The following is a 20,446-nucleotide window of genomic DNA, read 5'->3' on the forward strand; positions in this document are numbered from 1 at the left end:
GGTGTCAGTGTTTTGCTATCAATGCTGCACATATGGAGTTTAACCCTTTTGCTGCCAGGGATGTAACTGCCAGTGGTCATTGGAGCATCATTAGTCAGACCAGAACAAGAATTCCAGGCTGACTAATGTAAATTCTGTGAATATTTCTATGCACAGAGTTGCATCCATTGGCTGAGAGTGATAAGCCGATGCTCTCACTCAATTAATGGCCGATGGGCTCAGCATCTTCCACAGCTCTGCTGAAGTGGGCTGCACATTGTCAGCCATAGACAAAGAGTGTACCCTATTAATGGGAAACCAGGCCAGTGAACTTCGTACATCATAGCCACTACAGTAGGCTGTAGTGGTTATGATGCTTGGAATGACCCTTTAATAAAGCCAATAGCTATTATGTCATAGCAATGTATTTCTCTGCAGACAGAACTGGGGTGTTTTTCAAAAGTGTGATGTTAACTGGTGGTGGCCTGTGCGCCGCGGTGATAATACTATATAGTGTTTGTATGTGGTTTGCAGATTGTTTTGTCCTTTTATTTGTGTAGGTAAGAGTGTAGGTATACAAAGTGTGGCTACACTTAAAAACCTGTCTGTTAGTTTTAATTAATCTTCCTGAACTGAAAATTAAGATTTACGTGGTGTGGTCTCAAGTACCTTGACTAATTAAGGAACAATATTAAACTTTTTTTTATTTCTGTGAATCATTTTGCTGCAATAAAGTTGCATACATTTATCTATTATAAGCAGGAAATTGTGATATAGCTTTGAAATGTAGATACCCTTCAGAACAGACATGAAAGTTTTTTGGGTGTGTAATATCAGTGTGAGTCCAGGACTGTTAACATTAGTGTGTTGGGAAGACTATGGAGGCCTTCTGACTATGCATGTATATGGGTTGTGACAATGCAAGGTACAAGGTATTAAATATATTATAAAGGTAGTATATATATAATAATAAAGTATTTAACCAAGAAAGGTACATTCAGATTACTCTGGTTTCCAAGTACAACCAGGGGTATTTTACTGGTCCTCATTCTATCTACAGCTGAGACAACTTTGGCCAGGATTTGAACCTGTGACCACCAAGAGTTACATAGATTTTATTGACGATGCTTTAGCCCACTGAGCTATCTCACCAACCTTTAACATGGGTTAAATATATGAATATATTAAGTCTGGCAAATGACAATGATTGGAAACGCCTGTGCTAAAACAATATTGCATAGTGAATTACACAAATAAACTGGCTTGATCATAAGAAAAAAAATGTCTTAGAGCAACTTTATCGTCATTTTGATTTCACGTGCATTACTTATATCACCAAATAACATCATCCACTGAACATACGTTTTTATGAGTGCAAAATGTATTGACCAACATGAGTTCTTCCGCACGTTAGGCTCTTTTAACAGTTATCACTGAAGGATATGAATGCTGTTAATTTCAACAACCACTTTTTTCTGTGCAGTAGAATGTATTTATTGAGCAGTTCAGTGTAGAATATTATAATATCTGGGAAACACTCAGAACCCAAAATTTCAACGTGATGGAAACTGGCACAGAAAAACCCTAAAACAATATCAAATAGAGCTATCACACACAAAACTGCCCCTGAATAAGCAGATTTCAGGATATTAATGACCTTACTCTGATGCTGGTACATGTTGTTTTAATTAGTTCTTTACAGTTTTCTAATATGATCATAATAGGATGCTAGAAATAGTTTTGTTCTACATTTTTTCCACAGCTCCTAATTCAAGCTGAGATCACATATTACAGTAAAAGAGGTTGAACATAAATATTTTGTGGTTGCAAACGGTCACTACACAAATGGTAACTATGATTAAGCCTAGCCCACAAAGTGCGCAGCGGAAGAATGCCCACTTAATGATGCATCAGCGTCTATTCTCTCAAGCTGGAGAGTGTGTTTCAAGTGAATACTTAACCCTTTTAAGGGCCACATAAGCAACATTACAGTTCGCTTCTGCAGAGTATAGACGTAGTTTAACACCCAGCACAGAGGACAGAGGACAGGGGGAAGGGAGAGGGTTTGCTTATAAAACCAAGCATTACAAGATCTAAATAATTTAAATATGAATATGTATTTACACAAGATTTCTAAAACAACTTCCTTTCTTTCTTTTTATCTTTCCTTCTACAGAATCTTTAAGACCATACCAGGTCACCCTTTTTTTTCTTGTATTACGTCTCTTATATTTTAAGTGGAAGATAAAATAAAACTCTTTACGAAAAACATGGTTTAGCATCAATTGTATATAAAAATTAAAGAACGAAAGAGAGGCAATCACAAACAAATAGCTTTTTTGAATATATGAAATGTTATCATTACACCTGTAGTATACAAAGTAATGCAAAGCATAGGCAAGTAGAAGCTAGACAACAATGTGAGTATAATAAACACAATTTCTAAAACATTAAAAAGAGAATGCTATTTTGTCTCCTTTTTTTAAAAACACTACTGAAAATGTTGTATATCTTTTTAGTCGCAGCCATGGGAGATGTGAGTTGGGCTGCATAAACAAAGTGATTCAACACCTAAATTGCAGAGAATTGAGGAGTGAGCATGCAGGGGCCATATACCCCGAAACTGCTTCATTTATATAAAGTGGGTTTTGGTGCTTTCAGTATAACCCTTAACAATTTTAAATTTGCCAATGCCGTGCTTCTCAGCAATGCTTATGTCAGATGTAAAATAGATTCCATTTCTAAGTTAATTTCTGTCCCAAGTCTCTAGTCACTGTTTTAATGGCAGCCACTAGAGGTGTGGGTGGGAATTGCAGAATGTAAAAAGGACTATTTATCAGTCCTTGGGCAAGACACCTAACCTCATAGAGTCTTAGCTGATTTGAGCAGGGAATCTTCACCTCTAAATAGCCCATTTCTATAAAGCTATGTGGAATATGTTGGGCTATGTAAATGTTAATAATAATAATATTGGTACTTAGAGTGTCCCTTTAATGACTGTTTAGCTCACTTTCAGGGCTTAAAGGACAACTCTCACCTCAAAACTATTTTTAATATAATAATCCTTTCATCAAGTTTTGAAACCAATTAGATTGTTTTTTTCCATTCAAAAGTTTTATTTAAAGTTTTAAATATAATAATAAACCAAACAATAATAATAATAATAATGATAATACTAATGATAATAATAATATCAAACAAAAAAAGGAAAAGGAGTAAATATACAAGTACTATTAAAGGGACACTATAGTCACCCAGACCACTTCAGCTCAATGAAGTGGTCTGGGTGTCAGGTCCCTCTAGGGTTAACCCTGCCTGATGTAAACATAGCAGTTTCTGAGAAACTGTTATGTTTACATCTGGGGTTAAGCCAGCCTCTAGTGTCTGTCTTCCGGACAGCCACTAGAGGTGCATCGGCAATGATTGAGGCATATTATGCCTCAATCACGCAGAGCGTCCATAGGGAAGCATTGAAAAATGCTTTCCTACGGACACTTTGAATGTGCGTGCGGCACTGCCGCGCATGCGCATTCGGCGCCGGTGACGTCAGACAAGGATGCTGATGTCGGCGGTGGAGGAGAGGTTAGGGAGCCCGACGGGGGAAAAAGGTGAGTAGCTGAAGGGGTTTTAACCTCTTTAGTGCCGCGGGATGGGGACCCTGAGGGTGAGGGCACCCTCAGGGTACTATAGTGTCAGGAAAACCAAGCGGTTTTCCTGACACTATAGTGTCCCTTTAATCATCCAATACTTTTTAAAAATGTAAATTAATTATTAAGTATAACTGTACCACTGGTAGATTGTTTTTTTAAATGAAGTATATGAAGTATATTGATTGAAATAAGTCTTTTATGTATATATCTACTTGGGTTAAAGGCTTGCCAGGTTGATATACGTCTATATTAACCAAAAATATTTTTTTTTGAAAATATCGTTTTTATTGTATTTTTGGGGGGTAAATCGTGAGGTTGAACATCGCCTCCAGAGTTTGAGACACGCAGGTCTCACTAAAATATCAGAAATAATTGCAACAGAATGAAAAGCAAAAAGAAATGCAAAAATTATAGACACGCAAGTCTTCCAATCAATGTTTGGTTTGGAGACTTGCAAGTCTCTCATCTTACATCATGCCATAACATTAGAGGAGGCTTCAATCAGGCTTCAGACTCCAACTTTTCCTTGGTTATTTTATGTGGATGTGATGTGTGTCCCACTTCAGATCTGAAGAAACCAGTCCTAGCGGTTCTCAAGACCACTCCTAAGTATCTTGTCAGGGTCTGGTGCCCCCCCTCAATCCCCTCTCCCCTCCTACCCCTATTCCAACTTATTATTGTTCATGTGGTTTTGACTTCGTTAGGAGACCTGAGATGTATTTCTTCCAGTTGGGGGCCCAGGATTGGGGCTGGGACAGGCAGGTCCCTGGTACTATCCCACTTCAGTTAAACTACGTAAGGAGAGTTTCCCATTTGCGTTTCTCTGGGATTGGTCTGTAAATTGTACCAGCCACTCTCTTCCTCTACCACCTGTTCCTCCCATTCTTGGCTCCCTCCCCTTGTGTCCAAGGTGAGGTGCCTGCCCTTCCCCGCGCTCCCCGGTCCCATGAGCCGCTCACCACTCTCTCATTACATGCAATTTAACTGAAGCATTGCAGCATTTTTATTAATTATGTCATATATATATATATATATTTATTTGTGGAAAAGTGCAACAATTCCTTCATCTTTAGCTCCATTTGCAGCCTATCAAGATGGATTAATGAAACACCTAAATCAGGGGTTCCCAAAGGAGGTTCTCAAGTACCCCCTAACAGCCCAGGATTTAGGGATTACCCTGTTGTGTCTATAGTGGGTTTTTTTCTTTCTTTCTAAAAACACCCTAGATGCAACTTGGTAATCACTAAATCCTGGACTGTTAGGGGGTACTTGAGGACAGGGTTGGAAACCACTGATCTAAAGGAACATGCACGTCTTACATTTCCCATAAACCTCTGCATAGGATTGTGACATTTAAGTCAATAAGAAAAACTTCTGAAATTAATAAAAAAGCGTTTTTCCAAGTGAATTGACTGACTCCAACTTCCAGTCCCTTGGGTGAGTGGTTTTTAATTCATTTTGTTAGTAATTAGAAGTTTTAAATGCCTTTATTCTGCATCTATATGCTTCTGTATATTTCCCATAATCCCCTTGCTGTTCAGGGTTTTATTGGAAACGTACAGCTATTATTGACATTGTCATTGATGACTAAAAATAACTTTCTTGGAGATAGATCAGAATTTAAGGGGTTTTCTTCAAAAGAAGGAGATTCAAAGATAGCGTTCTAGTATTTATAACATAATTCTCACATGATGGACGGCCTCTTGCACAGGAGAAGATGCCACATTTTTAAAATTCAAACAATAGCTATTTGAGTGTATAAATGTTTTAGAAATGGTGGAGACAGGAACAAATCCAGCACTTAAAATGTATATTTCAAGAAGGACAGTGACTAATGATGTTACATTATATTAAGGTTCATGACAAACACTATTTCTTTAATAACAGCTATTGTTACAGTAACATACATACCAGAATTCCAACCAGCACATTATCGACGCTGTACATTTCAAGATGTAATATATAGAGAGCCAATGGCAGGCTATGTGATCATGACAATCTGGTCCTGATAGAGCCTATCTATCACGGAATATGCTAATCATCCAGTATTATATGCTTTAAAAAAAATATAGTATAATATATAGTATAATGCATGCTGATATAAAATGTTCAACATGAATACTGCGATGAAGGCATGGTTCCTCACTGGTCCTTAAACAGTTAAGATTTGTCTGAGATCTTGTTCCAGATGATGGAGAACGTTTGGGTCCACCATCCCACTGCAACTTGAAATTCCCTGAGAGATGGCAAAACGGGTTTTGACAATAAGGTATTTTGTGAATCATGGGCTTATCATCATCATCTCTAATTTAGATATGAGGATGGAAATTGATATGCTGAAGGTAATATTTTTGTGGAAAAAAATAAAAAAGTAGTTGTGGACTGGATGTGAAACCCAGGAGACACACCTGGCCAGCTCCAATCCAGCATATTACACACACACACATTCATCTCTTAGACAGCAGGACTGTACCTTGCATGAAGAATGAGCTAGGAAAAGTGCTGGCGGCTGGTTTCGAGGATGGATAACCGGGTGAATCTCTATTGTAGTCGGCAGTGCTTGCTGAAGGGGCATAAACCTGCAGAGGAATGGAAAAAAAAAACTAAAATAAATATTTAGTTCATAAAACAGTCCAAAAATTACGGAAACAAAATATCTACTTTTTTTTTTATACACATGTATGTCTGTCTGTCTGTCTATTTATCTCTTGCCTCTATATGTATCTAGCAATATAAGGTTCATTTTTAAGGGTTGGGCCAAAATTACTAAAGAACATACTCTAATTCTCAATCTTCTACCTCAGATATTCTAGCATTAAATATATAGTTCACTTATCAGTTGTGCACAGTTGCTGCTTTAGAGAGTACCTTTAATATTATTTTTGGATCTACCTACAGGTTTTCTAGTTTACAGAGTAACTGAGCATAATGTTGGTAACTTGACCACCATTGGATTCAATTCACTAAAATTCACTTTTTGTGTGCACATTTTTCTGGAAAATTCACCTAAAGTATGACTTTTCTGTAATTCCAGGTGAATTCATAGTGAATTTAAGATTTAAGGACACAATGAGTTCTTGACAATTTAAAACATGTGGTACTTTGCATCTTAACTGCAAACTGCAGTGCATATAATTCCAAATGGCAAAATGTAGGCAATAAATTGCTGATTTGGGAAAATTAACTCAACTCTGAGCACATTTTGGTTATGTTTTCATAAATTTTGCCATTTGACATTCAATTTGCTAGAATTTGTTTTAGAGCATTAACCTCCACGCGTAAATGTTATCCCACAAGCTCAACTAAGTAATATAATACTACTCACCAATAAAACCATTAAAAACACACATGCACACATTTATATATATTTATATTTAATGCCTTAAAAATGATCAAACTCACTAACATTCTAAACATATTAAGATGATAGAAAATGCCGCTAGTTTTAGTTCGCTTCGAGGACACATGAAAGAAAGCAGTAAAAACCTGGATCCGTAGTAGACCACCAACACACAGTGCGTGTGCATCAGGGGAAAAATATTTGCTTTTTGTAAATGCTTCATACGTGCATGCCATGAACCAAAATCTTTGCCAAAGGCACACATATTCTTTTTTTCGTTTAGTGGAATACAAAAGCTTTGTCTGCTTTCTTTATAAAAATAGCATTTTTATTTTCTTGTTTATACTATACATAAACATAGCTCGGTACAACAAAGGATCTGCGTTCATACGGATTGGGTTAACCCTTTGGCTGATCAAGGAATGAGCAAAGCATTGGTTAAATGTTTAAATGTTTGGTCATCTGTTTCAAATGTCTTTTTTGTAGCATTTTTTATAGCAATTTTTTTTATATATGTAGCGCAGTTTTTTTCTTCCTCTCTCTCTCTCTCTTTATAAAAGCGTTGAATTCCAGATGGCCAGAAAGAGTGAGACGCTGTCATCTCAGTGATGAAAATGGATACCCTCCTGCCTCCATTTTGAAGCAAGTAGCAGATCACAGAATTGGCAGGCAGCCTATTCTGACATTCGCTTGTCACAGCAAAATGAAGGGGGGGGGAGGGATTCTCCAATAAAAAGACATCTGCAACATTAACCACTTCAGTACTTTGGCGTAACGCAGTTGGCAGCAAGATATATCATAGACCCACTGCGTCACGCGGTGAAATATTGCACCATCTTATCTCACTGCCAATGATATGAATGTCATTTAAATGTATGTATATTGTTGTATTTATAACTGTATATAATAACAATTAATGCAAAAATCAAAGCCTACACCTTAACACACAAAAAAATGTACATCTATAGACATGGAATTAACTAATTGAGTGACAGTGACTCTCATTTTTGACAACCAGTGACCCATGAAGCGTTAAATTCAACCATTTCATGCAAAACTATACTGCTATCCCCTTCCCTTCAATTTTGTTTCCTGTTACATTTACACAGAAAATTCACACAATCACGTCCATAGCCACAAGTTAGGAAGCAAGGGTATAATTGCAGAGCAACTAAACTAACGTGTTACAAAGCAATGCACACATTCCCAAATAGCTGCAGATTTGTATAATAAATATTGTCGGATATATTGCACTAGTCACACATTAATTCCACTAAGTGCTAGGCCTTTAAATGCTGATTGGAGTGATACACTACTTGTAGTAGTCAGTAGAAAAAATGGAACCATCGCAAGGTAATGCAAGTGTTAAACTCAATAGGGTCTGTTAGTCCTTCAAGAGAAGGGACTTTGCCAAGACCAACAAAACATGTATTTGCCCATTTCACCACATTGCTGGGCTTGAGAGAAAACTCAACAGTGATTTTAATGTAGCAGGTTTACTCAATGAAGATGATGGGGGCTTGATAGCACATAACTAAAGTCTCAAGGATTAAAGCCCAGAATCTAGAGCCTTTCCCATATCAACTGCACTTTTTAAACGTGTAATCAATCGCACATGCTAGTTCCACCATCACTCCCATACAATCACACAAGTCAATAGCAGTTCACACATATAATAACACAAACAGGTTACTCAATCACACACATAACCACACAAGCCAGTAGCACTATCAGAATTGTAACAGTTGCATACACCACTATCACACAAATAATCAGAGGGCAACTGCATTAGCACATATGAAAATAAAATTGTCTGTAATAATGAGACTCAGACTATGACTAAAACCATTACAATCATTGTGCTTTTATGATTAAGCAAAATAAGCAGCATTGTTATCGATTTAACGTATCTCAATTGTTTTGGTTTCTAAAATAAAGGTCTTCTGTTACAGTCATCCTGTGCCTCCATTTGAGCTACATCATTGACATGTTGTAATAAAAGAACCCAGATATTTATTTTAGGGAAATAGATTCTGAATTACTAATTGTCTGGATTCTATCCTGTATGGCCACAAAATGAGGAAAGGCTGTATTTTCAAAAGAGAGAGAGAGAGAGAGAGAGAGAGAGAGAGAGAGAGAGAGAGAGAGAGAGAGAGAGAGAGAGAGAGAGAGAGAGAGAGAGAGAGAGAGAGAGAGAGAGAGAAAAAGAGAGAGAGAGAGAGAGAGAGAGAGAGAGAGAGAGAGAGAGAGAACAAAAGAGAAAGAAAATGGTCATAAAAATAAAAATACACATTTTCTTTCAAACACAAAGCATGTCAGCATTTCATAGAGAGAACTAAATTACACTTCTCAAATTATATTTTTTGCAACAATTAATTACAAAATAAAAACCTTGCTCAATAGAAATGAAAACAGAAGAAATATACAGGTTTGTTTACTATAGAGTGAGTTGTAGTGAGCTGACAGCATAGTTACAAAGCCCAACACACCATAATTAGCAGAGCCAGGCTAGGAAACATCCTGCTAGCTCTATCTCTGCACACCCTACACGGGATCCTCAAAAGACATACTCATCTCTCATCTCATCTTTAGGAGCAGGAAGTGGCTGGAACTTATCAGCCAGTCCCAGTCCTCCCATTTTTCTCAACAGACTCATCAAGCTTATCCTATATACCTAGCAGCGCCTTTTACTACTGCCCCAGTGATGTGTGTGTTTATGAAAAGATGATGGATCTGAAATCCTAACATACACCCCTCTACAGCAAGGGATATGAACGTCTCTACTAGTATTTATATGGGTAGGGTGCTTTACGTTGGCATTATCAAGTAGGGTTTCAGCTCAAGAATATATAACAAAATGAAATCTAAACAAAACATAATATATGATAGAAAGTTCAAAATGAAAATAAAATATATCCAGATAGCACAGATCCATTTATTGCACATAGCATGCCTAGAATAAAATGCCAGTTCCCTTATATAGCTATTTTAGAATTTATACACTAAACATTAAATAGTGTAAAAAAAATTAAAAGCTAAGATGGAAACAGTTACCACGTATTTATATGTCAAGTCACCGTTTAAGAAATATATATCGTATAGTCAACAAAATTAAAGAAGAGATGAGAGCAGAGGGAAATGCTTCCTAATATGTAATCACGTTTAATAATTGCTGATACACATACACAAAATGCAGATTAATGAGGTAGTGAGCCACACAACACACACTAGTCATCAGGGACTAATAGTCTGACACCCATAACTACAAACATTAAGAGCTCTTTGTAATCCCTGTAGGATGCAAAGAGCTTTTCCAGAAACAAATGAATAGCTTGATAATGCTCCTGATAATGCTCTCCAGAACCAAAAGACACAATTAAGACAGAATGATTATTCTTGGGTTGCAGCTTTGTCCTTCTCTAAAACTTTCAAGCAATGCAGCATCTTCTCTGTGCCAACAAGTTTTCCAGAGAGACGAGAGTTATGGGAAGTCTGGAAGTGGGATGAAAGCAGTATTCATACTACCTTTAATGATTGTATGGACACAATGTATCAAGGTAAACCAGAAGCAATTCTAGAGCAATGTTCTAAAAGGGGACCCATTAGGAGACAGATTCTGTTTGTTTCCATGGTGGTTGTGCCTCTGTGATGTGATCCAGAATCAATCCAGGTTTATCTAAATAATCATGACTATGTATGTAAGTATCTATGTCATAGGCTCTTATATCGACAGTGGGAACATCCTACAGTGAGGTTTATGAATGGTTTATGACTAATAAACTATCATTACTTAATTATTATTTTCCATTAGAACAAACCTGTTATTCACCAAAAAAAAATCAGTTTGAGCTAAGTTTATCTTTCATTTATTCATGAACCAAGCAGAAACGGTCTAAGACTAAGAAATAGTCATCAGACGATGACTGTCTTCTCATTCAGTATGACAACAGACACCATTTTGTCACCTTTCCAGTAAATGACCCTCGCAGGACGCACAATTCTAGCTCACATGGAGTTGTGGGACACCACATTTCAGTGGAGATGGGATAGCATAGTGATTTATGAGAGATATATGAACAGTGAGGTATGTCAATCAACAGAGCTATCAAGTTGGCTATGTAGATGGAATTGTATTGCCTATAAAGCGACATAAAGTCATGTTTGGCATGACAGTTTCCCCTTAAAAAGAAAAACAAGAAGCTTGTTTTGATTCTGACTATAGGTGCGGAGTACAAACCGTGATTATGATGACAGGGCATGCAATGAGATCACCAGCAAAATAGCAATTTTCTCATAGATTTCACAAGGAGAACTCCTGTTTAGTTGCCAAAGCCGAAGGGTTACCCTTCCTGTGTAAAATCCCCTTTCGGACACTATGGAGAAGGTCCGCCCAGTTGCAGTATAACCTGAAAAAAAATGTTTTTACTCACCTTGAATCCAGCACCTTCCAACGTTACAGAAAGAAGACTGTAGTTATGCAGAGGGGAGGGTTTTTATAAAGATAAAAAACAACAAAAAACAATGTCCAATGGAGGGAGGTGAGAGGGAGCGCAAAGTTGGTCATAGGGGGGGTGTAGATGGCAATATTCCCCATCCATGCATGCTCTTTGCAGGGAATATTATCAGGTGTGTTGGCAGGGTGCACTGTGCGCTGACGACAGATATATTGTATGCACAGAATTGACACTTGCAGCCCAGAATAGAGTTCTAGGCTGCCAATGTCACATGTGCTGGGGGTGCAACTAGCCCACCGCACACAATATCAAATATCGCAATATGTGCGGTGTTTCAAGTTGACTCCTACCACTATGCCCACTTCAAATCACAAATGTGGTTATGGTGGTCGGAGTAACCTTTTAAACGTATTATGTATAACGTAACAGCTAAACATAACACACACATTCTCTGTTGACAAATATTATAATACATTTAGATTCAGTGCTAGATTCAATCACACATACACTCAAAAACACTTAAGGGACTGTGATTAAAAAAAAAAAACACAGAGAAAAGAGAATGGTATCGCCAAAACCAAAGAACAAAAAATTCACATATTTCTTTTTTTCATATTACATTTGACTAAGGAGTGTAATACAATGTCACTGTAGGGATTTGCAAAGTAATTCTTGTCATCTCATAATCAGAAATCAAATAGCTACTGAGAGTACATGAAGATCACAGTAAAGCAAAATATCCCACGTAGAGGTTGTCCAGGATTATCTAGAAGGCATGTGTGAGTTGGTTCAAATCTGATTAATGTTGCCACATGCAGTGGTTTAATGCTAGAAGGCACCAGTTTCCTTTTATATTGCCCAAGAGCTAGATATCAAATATACATAAAACGTCATCTCCGGCATTAATCTATTTTGCTTAAAATGACACCGTTATTCACAAATCATATGGATAATAAGGTAGGTCTTTAAATGTAATCTATACATTGAGCTAGTGATATTGGCAGTCGATGCATTGTTTAAAAGTTATACATCCTGAAGCTCACAGATGGATTCCCTCTCAAAAATTGCAGTGGCAATGTTTATAGTTTTCCTAGCGAGGATAGCTCAGTAGATCATCAAAGGAAGTGGGGCAGTGAGTATTCAAAATGTTTCCTGTACAGCCATCCCGGGTTTGTTTCTTGATGTCCTACTCGCACTGCTAAGCCTAAACAGTCTGCTCTTAATAGGCCATTCACACCAGGCTAACATGTCTATATTCTTCCACATCCCACAAACCCACTCTCTGGGCAGCACTGTTTACATGCTTTTCCTCAATGGTCCAACCCATTTTATGTTTTTTTGGGACCAAAATGCTGGGAAGTATGTAAAGCAAACAATGTGAAACGCAGATATTATGCCAGAGGTACTTTAAAAGTATGGTTTAACACACGCCAAGGTAAAATTGGGGTATTTGGAGGGGAGGAATATAAGGACTTCATAGGTATATTGTTTAAGTAGTCAACAAAAATTTAAATATGTTTAATTAGCTCAATCAAGCGAGGCCCCTCTTGGTCCTATATGTCAAACTGGAACATCCCCATCATTTGTCAATGGGGTCTGTCATTTGTACAGTCCCTGGAACTTTATAGTTTAGTGTAGAAACTAAAGCCAGTGCACAGTGACATCACACTTCCATTTTTTATTTAAGTTCCCTTCTTGATTTGATGGGCTACTAAGCTTTCAGAGAAATAACACTGTAACCATGGGAACACCTGGAATATTTTCACCGGATGAAAACTGTTTGTGCGCATGAAGTTGGCAGGATTGTTATCTTTGTCACTAAGTTACATTCAATTTGTTGTGTTAAGAGAACATTTTGGCTGCCAAGAACCTGAACAACTTGGCCTTGCTTAAATATGCTTGCAATTGATTATTTTACACCTGAATGAACAACTCTCAAAACATGCAATCACTTCATATCTGGTCCAGGCAACGCACGTGTTCTGAGTGGTTACAATTATACAAGAATTAAATAGATGTTTGTAGCGATAGGACCAAAACCAAAAATAAATTCCGAATACACACAATTACATAGTTGGTTTAGGGGGAAATATCATTACCGCAGACCGAGAACCTTCCAAAATGGCCTCGATCAGCTGGAGCAAGTGAATGTGAGCTACAAGCTGCTGAGTGGCATAATGATAGATTGTAATCTCACTCACTTGTATGAAGAATTACTGAACACCAGTGACAACATATAGGTGTGTATTTTTAAAGGAACAATCCAAGTATCATAACCACTATGACACACTGTAGTGGTTATGGTGTCTGAACTGTAGAGTCCTGGTACCCCCCATTGAAAGTAATTAAACTGTTTTAAAATGATCCGACTTTTTACTTGAGGGTACACCAAGCACTCCTGTCCGCCTGCACTGCATCCGACAGAGAGTCGGAAGCTCTCTGTCTCAGCTAAGCCCTTCAGCAAAACTATGTATGTTAAGTCCTGTTATGCAAGTCATGTCTAGTGCTTAGCATCATCCCTGCCTCCTCTGTTAAGCTTTCCTCCAGCTTCGAGGCATAAACAAATGGAGGAATTAAATAATTCCCCCATTGCAGTGACCACTGTGGCTGCTAGTGATGCATTTAATTTGTGTGATGTCATAGCAGGAATGTGACCTGTAGTCCAGTGGAGTCACACACTGACATCATCTGTATTACAAGCCTGTTTGAAGGGCTGTGTTATAATGATAACGCTGCTTTCAAACTGCTTAGAGAGCTGATTTCCATGACCTTGCAGTGGGTGAGTGCAGAGCAATGTGTGGCACCAGGTGTGATGTATTTTGACATCTACCCATAAGATCCTGCTATGGTTGAGGGCAATGTGCTATACATGGGTCCTCCTTATCAGAGATATGAATAACATTACTCCCCCTGATATCTTTGTGGCTGCATGTTACACATAGTGGCTTGCTCGTCGTGTGTTTACAACACAGTACTAAACAGCCCCACATCCCGACCTTCAGCCCCTTTAAAGTCTCATTAACAATGTGTAAGAGAAGGGCTTAATATTTTATGCTACTAGCTAGGTCTTATAAGTTAATCAGCACTGCAAGCCACAGCATACTCACTGGGGTGAATTCACACTCTCCTGGGCAAATGTATCACTCACCAATGGCTAGTGTTGAGTGGAAATGTTGAGTCCTGGCTTTGAGGACTTAGTCTGGAAAATGTTCAACATGCAAAGTAAAGACTTTTTTATGATGGACTTTAAACAAAATAAAAATAAAATACTACTTTTGCAAATTGATTATTTGTTCATATAACTAAGGAACAATTCTAAGCTAAAGTTCTACACCTGTAAAAATCAAGAGGAACATTCCACGAAGGATGATTGTTTCGCTTTTAGAACATTGCTCCACAAATGGTCCTGATACATAACCCCATACTGCACAATAACAGCTGCCTAGTTTTCATGAATCATGTATATAATGGTAAAATGGTAAAAAAAAAAAAATAAAAAAAATAACAGATATAAGTAAAAAAACAAAACAGTACAGTGTAAATATATTGCGTTGCTAAGGCAAGGTGTGATTTAAAACATACATTAGACAGAAATCAATATTTTGATACCACTATATACAATGTCACCAACTGTGTTAAGCAAATAGTGCATTGTCATGTGACCCACCATTATCTCAATACAGACTATTTTATTAAGTTAACTTAGTATGCAACAAATATTTGTTAGTTAAAAATCTCCCCCTTTCTTTTAATTTACCATCTTCTTTAAAGTACCATCTTTTTTAATTTACCATCTCGCATCAAAATAAAGATTGGCATTAATTAAAACTAGGCCTTTGGGTGTTCTCTTACGATCTCTCTATGTTGAGAATAATAGTAGTAATAATCACATATTTCTTCATAACTATTCCCTTTGGAGGTACTTCAACCACTTTTGATTGGCTTTGTGAGACAGACTGTATACTAATTTAGTGCCCCAGTTTTCACTGTCACTAGCTATTTATATTTCCTGGAAATATGGCTTAGTTCACTAGGTAAGGTCTCTGCAATCAGCGTTTCTGCTGAATTGCAAGAGATAGTTCAGAGGAAAAAAAAACAAAAAAAAACAAGAGACACCAATTATAAAGATGTATGATATTTGTTTGTAGAAGGCCTGGGCAGGATCGGAGGATCTTGGCATATCTCTCACAGTAAGGGTGATACAACAGGTGAAATAAAGCTTCCACCAGTCTCCTGCCAAGTAAGAGACTCGTTGATCCAAGTCCGATTAGCTGTATTCATTTACAAGATATGAGAAACATTGCAACATTTTATACAGTTAAATGAAAGAGAGAAAAGCCATGATATCACAGCGTTATCTACAATTTAATACATTGTTTATGAGAGGCCAGCGATTACAAAAGAAAACAGAATGCACCATTGACTCTAGGACATATTAGAAACCAAGCGACAGTTATATACACCCTGCTCACTAAATACTTTATTATTATGTTCTCTACAGTACATCCAGTTTTGAAGTTTCTTCTCCTTTAAAAAGGCAGTATGCTGTAAACATTCCACAGCACACGTACATCTTCCTTTCCTCCTGAGTAACTTTAATAAGAACACCACATTATAACCTCTGTGGCACTCTCCTCTGGTAAACAAACTAGCACTAAATCTGGGATGGGTACAATACAACAATCCTGTCATGTTACCTGCCAGACCAGTGTCCTTCCAGTGTCGTCATACCACATGTTGTGACACCATGCATCACTCCAGTGTCATTACTGATGCCGGCTGATCTAACTCAGCAAACATTTATGCCAACAGGACCCGTGTCAATTCCTGCGACTTGCTACTAAGTTTAATTTGTGTGTGGGGATCAATAACCAGTCCTGAAAACCCCTTTATTTCCCACAAAATTCGTTATTAATTTTTTCCTTCACACATTGAAGGTAATTTATGTTATGCGCACATATATATATATATATATATGATTCCTCTTTTGCAAATGTCACTAGTCTAATACTATCCTTACCTTTTTTTGTCACTTTACCCCACTCCCTCTAGCATATAAGCTCATTGAGCAGTGCCCTCAACCCCTCTGTTCCTGTTTGTCCAACTTGTCCGGTTACAACTACATGTCTGTTCGACCACCCATTGCAAAGCGCTGCGGAATTTGATGGCGCTATATAAATATAATAATAATAATAATATGTATATATATAAATATATCGCAGTATGTTAAGTGCCATAATCTAAGCTTAAACTTGGATGATAGGAGCACAATTCGTACACATAAAATATATCATTTTTACTCAGTATATTTGCTAGCATTGTTTCACCAGTTACCACTTTACTCTGAATGAGAAACATGTGTTTTCCAATAAATAAAAAAATAAAGAAATAAAAAAACATTGACATGGAAGTATATTGCTTTACCTTTCAGAATTATAAATACAGGCCCCTGAATCATGATGATTTTGCCGCACGTCCCTATTTTAGAGTCCTGTCCCATCACTAGTGACAAATTTGTGTCACGGGCCCACCCCCTTTTACACTGCTCATCGGGGATGCCGATGTTGGGAGGCATGTAAATATATGTTCTTGATTTTCTATATAAGAAATATAAAAAAATATTCTTACTGTGAACATTTGTGAGTCTTGCTCAAAGGCCCCAGAGCAAGCATGTATAATAGCCTACCATCGCTTTCCTATGGTAAAGTATTGCATTGGCTAAGATTATCAGTCTCGATGATCTCAGCCAAAGAATTGGAGCAGCATGCCAGAGACCAGCAATGAAACGTTGAAAGGCTAAGTAAACTCAACTTGCAGCGAGAGCTCAGTCACCTAAATGGTATAGTGTTCCTTTAATGTATTAATCTTATCTATATCATTGATGATGATGCCAGTACTGAAGCTGTTTCGAGCTACGCTCTCCTGCTCACCTTGAGAACTGTTGTGGAACATAGTGACTTACTAGTCACTATAGTGATATAGTGACTAATGCGACTTAGCATATTCTGTGAGACCTATTCAAGGTCGTGTTATTTAACTTGTGTCTTTTCTTCTGTACCAATACATATTTTTTATAACAATTCCGTAGATTGACAATAAAGTTAATATTGAAATTTGTAATGGATGCAGTTTGACAAATAACCCCATTCGAGTGCCCGCACAAAATACAATATGTTGCTTCACAAAATATAAGGTTTAAATATGTCCAAATAAACCATAAGCTATTTTTAATCATTTTTTTTAAGGAGGGGGGGGGGGGTCAATTTGTACATTTTTTTCTTTGATATGTGTTAAGGTCAAAATCTGTTCCCTGGACTGACCTGTTCCAGGTTTTCTAAAAGAGACTTCAGTAGTTTCATTGCAGGTTTATAATGAAAGCCACATGTTTTGGGTCACAGTTGAGGGGAGGGGGTGGGAGGTTGGGAAGTGAATGATGAAAAAAACAGCTCCTCACGTGAAGCACATTACCAGACCAGCAAAGAAAGGGCCGGAAGGAAAACCCACCCACCTCAGCCTGCATTTATTCTATCAACCTGCAATTGCAACAATCAAAACCAGATGTCGGCCTTTCCAGATCTTTCTCACAGGACAAACATGCGAAAGGCCTAGGGCCTGGCGTTGCCATCAGATGATAATTGATACCATATGATCCACAAAACAGAAAAGCTAATGCAAAGCAATTTAGCCCCCCCCTCCCCTCCCCCCCCTTCTTCCTCATGAGAGGGATGAAATTGCAAGTCCCGCTGAGCCATTAAGTGCACCATGAAAAACAAGTGTACATAGCTACAATAACCACCTGTAAGATGGAGGGAAGGAATCATGCCAAACCCTGTGGAGACAAAGGGCAGGTCAAGGGTCAATAAGCACCAATAAAAATGTCTGTCCAGGGCAAGGAAAGGCAGATACAGGTGCACAGCTACATGCACAGCAAACCGGGATTTATTCACCAAACAGAGCTCTGCTGAGGTAACAAAAATTAAAGCCAAAATAGCTAATTGGACAATTTCATCAGACCTAAACTGCATTTTTTTTCCTAGCTAGGAATTTTTTTTTTTTTAACAACTTTATTAAATTCAGTAATATAAACCGTATACATAACTATCCACCAAATATCCAGGATAGCTGAAAATGTTATTTTAAAAAAAAAAATGGCGCAAGGTGTATTTACTAAACAGATGCAGAGATAGTTTTGCCAGAGTGTAAATTATTCACTAACTGGTACACTAACACTGCAATGTACTGCAAGTAGCTGCGGGATATTTTTAAAGCTTTATAAATAATAATAATTCAGCAAATGGCGTCAACAAAGTACCTCTGAGATTAGCTATATCCCCAGTCAAAACAGTAATAAACCTAATTATTACAAAGCTCTCGGCTAGAGAAAAAATATGTCTGCTTATAAATATCTCTACTGTTATGCACATATATGTGAAATATTTGGGTAATAATGGGGCCAGTATTGCCAGAGCACCTCCTTTAGGGTTAAAACATATTCTAAGAGTTTAATCTAGAAGTTTGTCAGCTGACGATCCCAGCCTATCACCAGCCACCAAGGCTTCCTGCAGTGGACTGACTGGAGGAGGAAAATGAGAATGCATCAAGAGACCAACGTTGGTCTGGAAAATAGTTTAACTCCTAATGATAATCTGGTGCCCAATCACTCCTACTCCTACTTTGGGATGGCAGTGTTCCTTAAAACTAGGTCTAGCACAGGGATAGGCAACCTTTAATACTCCAGATGTTATGGACTACATCTCTAATATTGCTCTTAATACAATACTCGTAATACAATTACCAAACCTAATTGTCTTTTGCAGTGATATATGTTCCAACACACTCGCACACATACATTGCAATTTAATTTAAAAAATCATATAATGCGTCAAAGTATCCGAAATGGAGATGTATGTTTACAAATCAAATACACGTAAGTACTGATTCGCTACAGTGTATGAAGGGTTATTTTCCTCTGAAACACTTCAAGTCGTCCTGTGAAAATGTGCAGATTATGAGGAGTCCAGAGATGTCCAGAACAGTTTTATCTGGTTCCTCAAGGACCCAATGAAATAAAAAATGTTTTCCAGATGGACAGGCAGAATACGACACCTAAAGTTTACAGGGTCGGCTAGTTTCAAGAACAGTGAGATTATTCCAACTCTGTGATGTCATTTTAAGCCTAAAACAATACTTGAGCAAGTTTATTTTTATATTCTGGTTTCTGTCTCCAAGTGCTAGCATAACCAAACACAACCTAATCAATACCATGTTTGTTTGGCGTAAATTAAACAACTACAAAGTTATCCGGAGAACAGAACCTTTTTTGTACCCAAGATGGACTATGGGGTAACGGAAACACAAATTTGATGTGATGAAGGATTCTTGGTAATCATAAACAGCAATAATAATGTGTGGGCTTTGGTATGAAACCACTTCTTCAATACAGAACGATTTTACTCCAAACTTGTGCTGAACTTTCATTATTTAGAAACTATAAACCATTCTCTACTCTTTAACCCCTTAAGGACCAAACTTCTGGAATAAAAGGGAATCATGACATGTCACACATGTCATGTGTCCTTAAGGGGTTAAAGGCATAGCGGTTTTACTCCTCGAGGACACTAAGGTAGGTAAATAATTCAGCATTGTGATAGATTTTAGATGTTATCACTCCCAAAGGGGTTAACAACCAAAAAGGGAACAACAATGTCTAAAGAGCAGATATTATATATGCTCTAATTTCTATTTAAAGGACCACTTTAGTGTAAGAAAAACAAACTAGTTTTCCTGACACTATAAAAACCTTTAGATCCTCCCACCCTCAGGGCCCCACTCCCACTGGGCTGAAGAGGTTGAAACCCCTTCAGCCACTTACCTTTATCCAGCGCAGTGCTCCCTCGGCGCTAGTGACCTCTCCTCCCCCTCTGACGTCAGCTCCCGAGTGGAGCCGAATGCGCATGCGCGGCCAGAGCCGAATGTGCATGTGCGGCCAGAGCCGCGCACTATTAAAAACGCCCATAGGAAAG

General features: G+C 37.8%; 1 protein-coding gene across 17 annotated transcripts in view; it reads right to left on the bottom strand.

Moving 5' to 3' along the window:
- Positions 1 to 20,446, bottom strand: part of TCF4 (transcription factor 4) — a 322,114-nt gene that overhangs the window by 44,309 nt on the left and 257,359 nt on the right. For all 17 annotated transcript variants that reach the window (XM_063453921.1, XM_063453916.1, XM_063453918.1 and 14 more), the window contains one exon: positions 6,103 to 6,208. In XM_063453921.1, coding sequence (XP_063309991.1) covers positions 6,103 to 6,208 — 106 coding nt within the window. The remainder of the gene's footprint in view (positions 1 to 6,102; positions 6,209 to 20,446) is intronic.

This window comes from Pelobates fuscus, chromosome 5 (assembly GCF_036172605.1).
Source record: "Pelobates fuscus isolate aPelFus1 chromosome 5, aPelFus1.pri, whole genome shotgun sequence".
NCBI classification, from domain to species: Eukaryota; Metazoa; Chordata; class Amphibia; order Anura; family Pelobatidae; genus Pelobates; species Pelobates fuscus.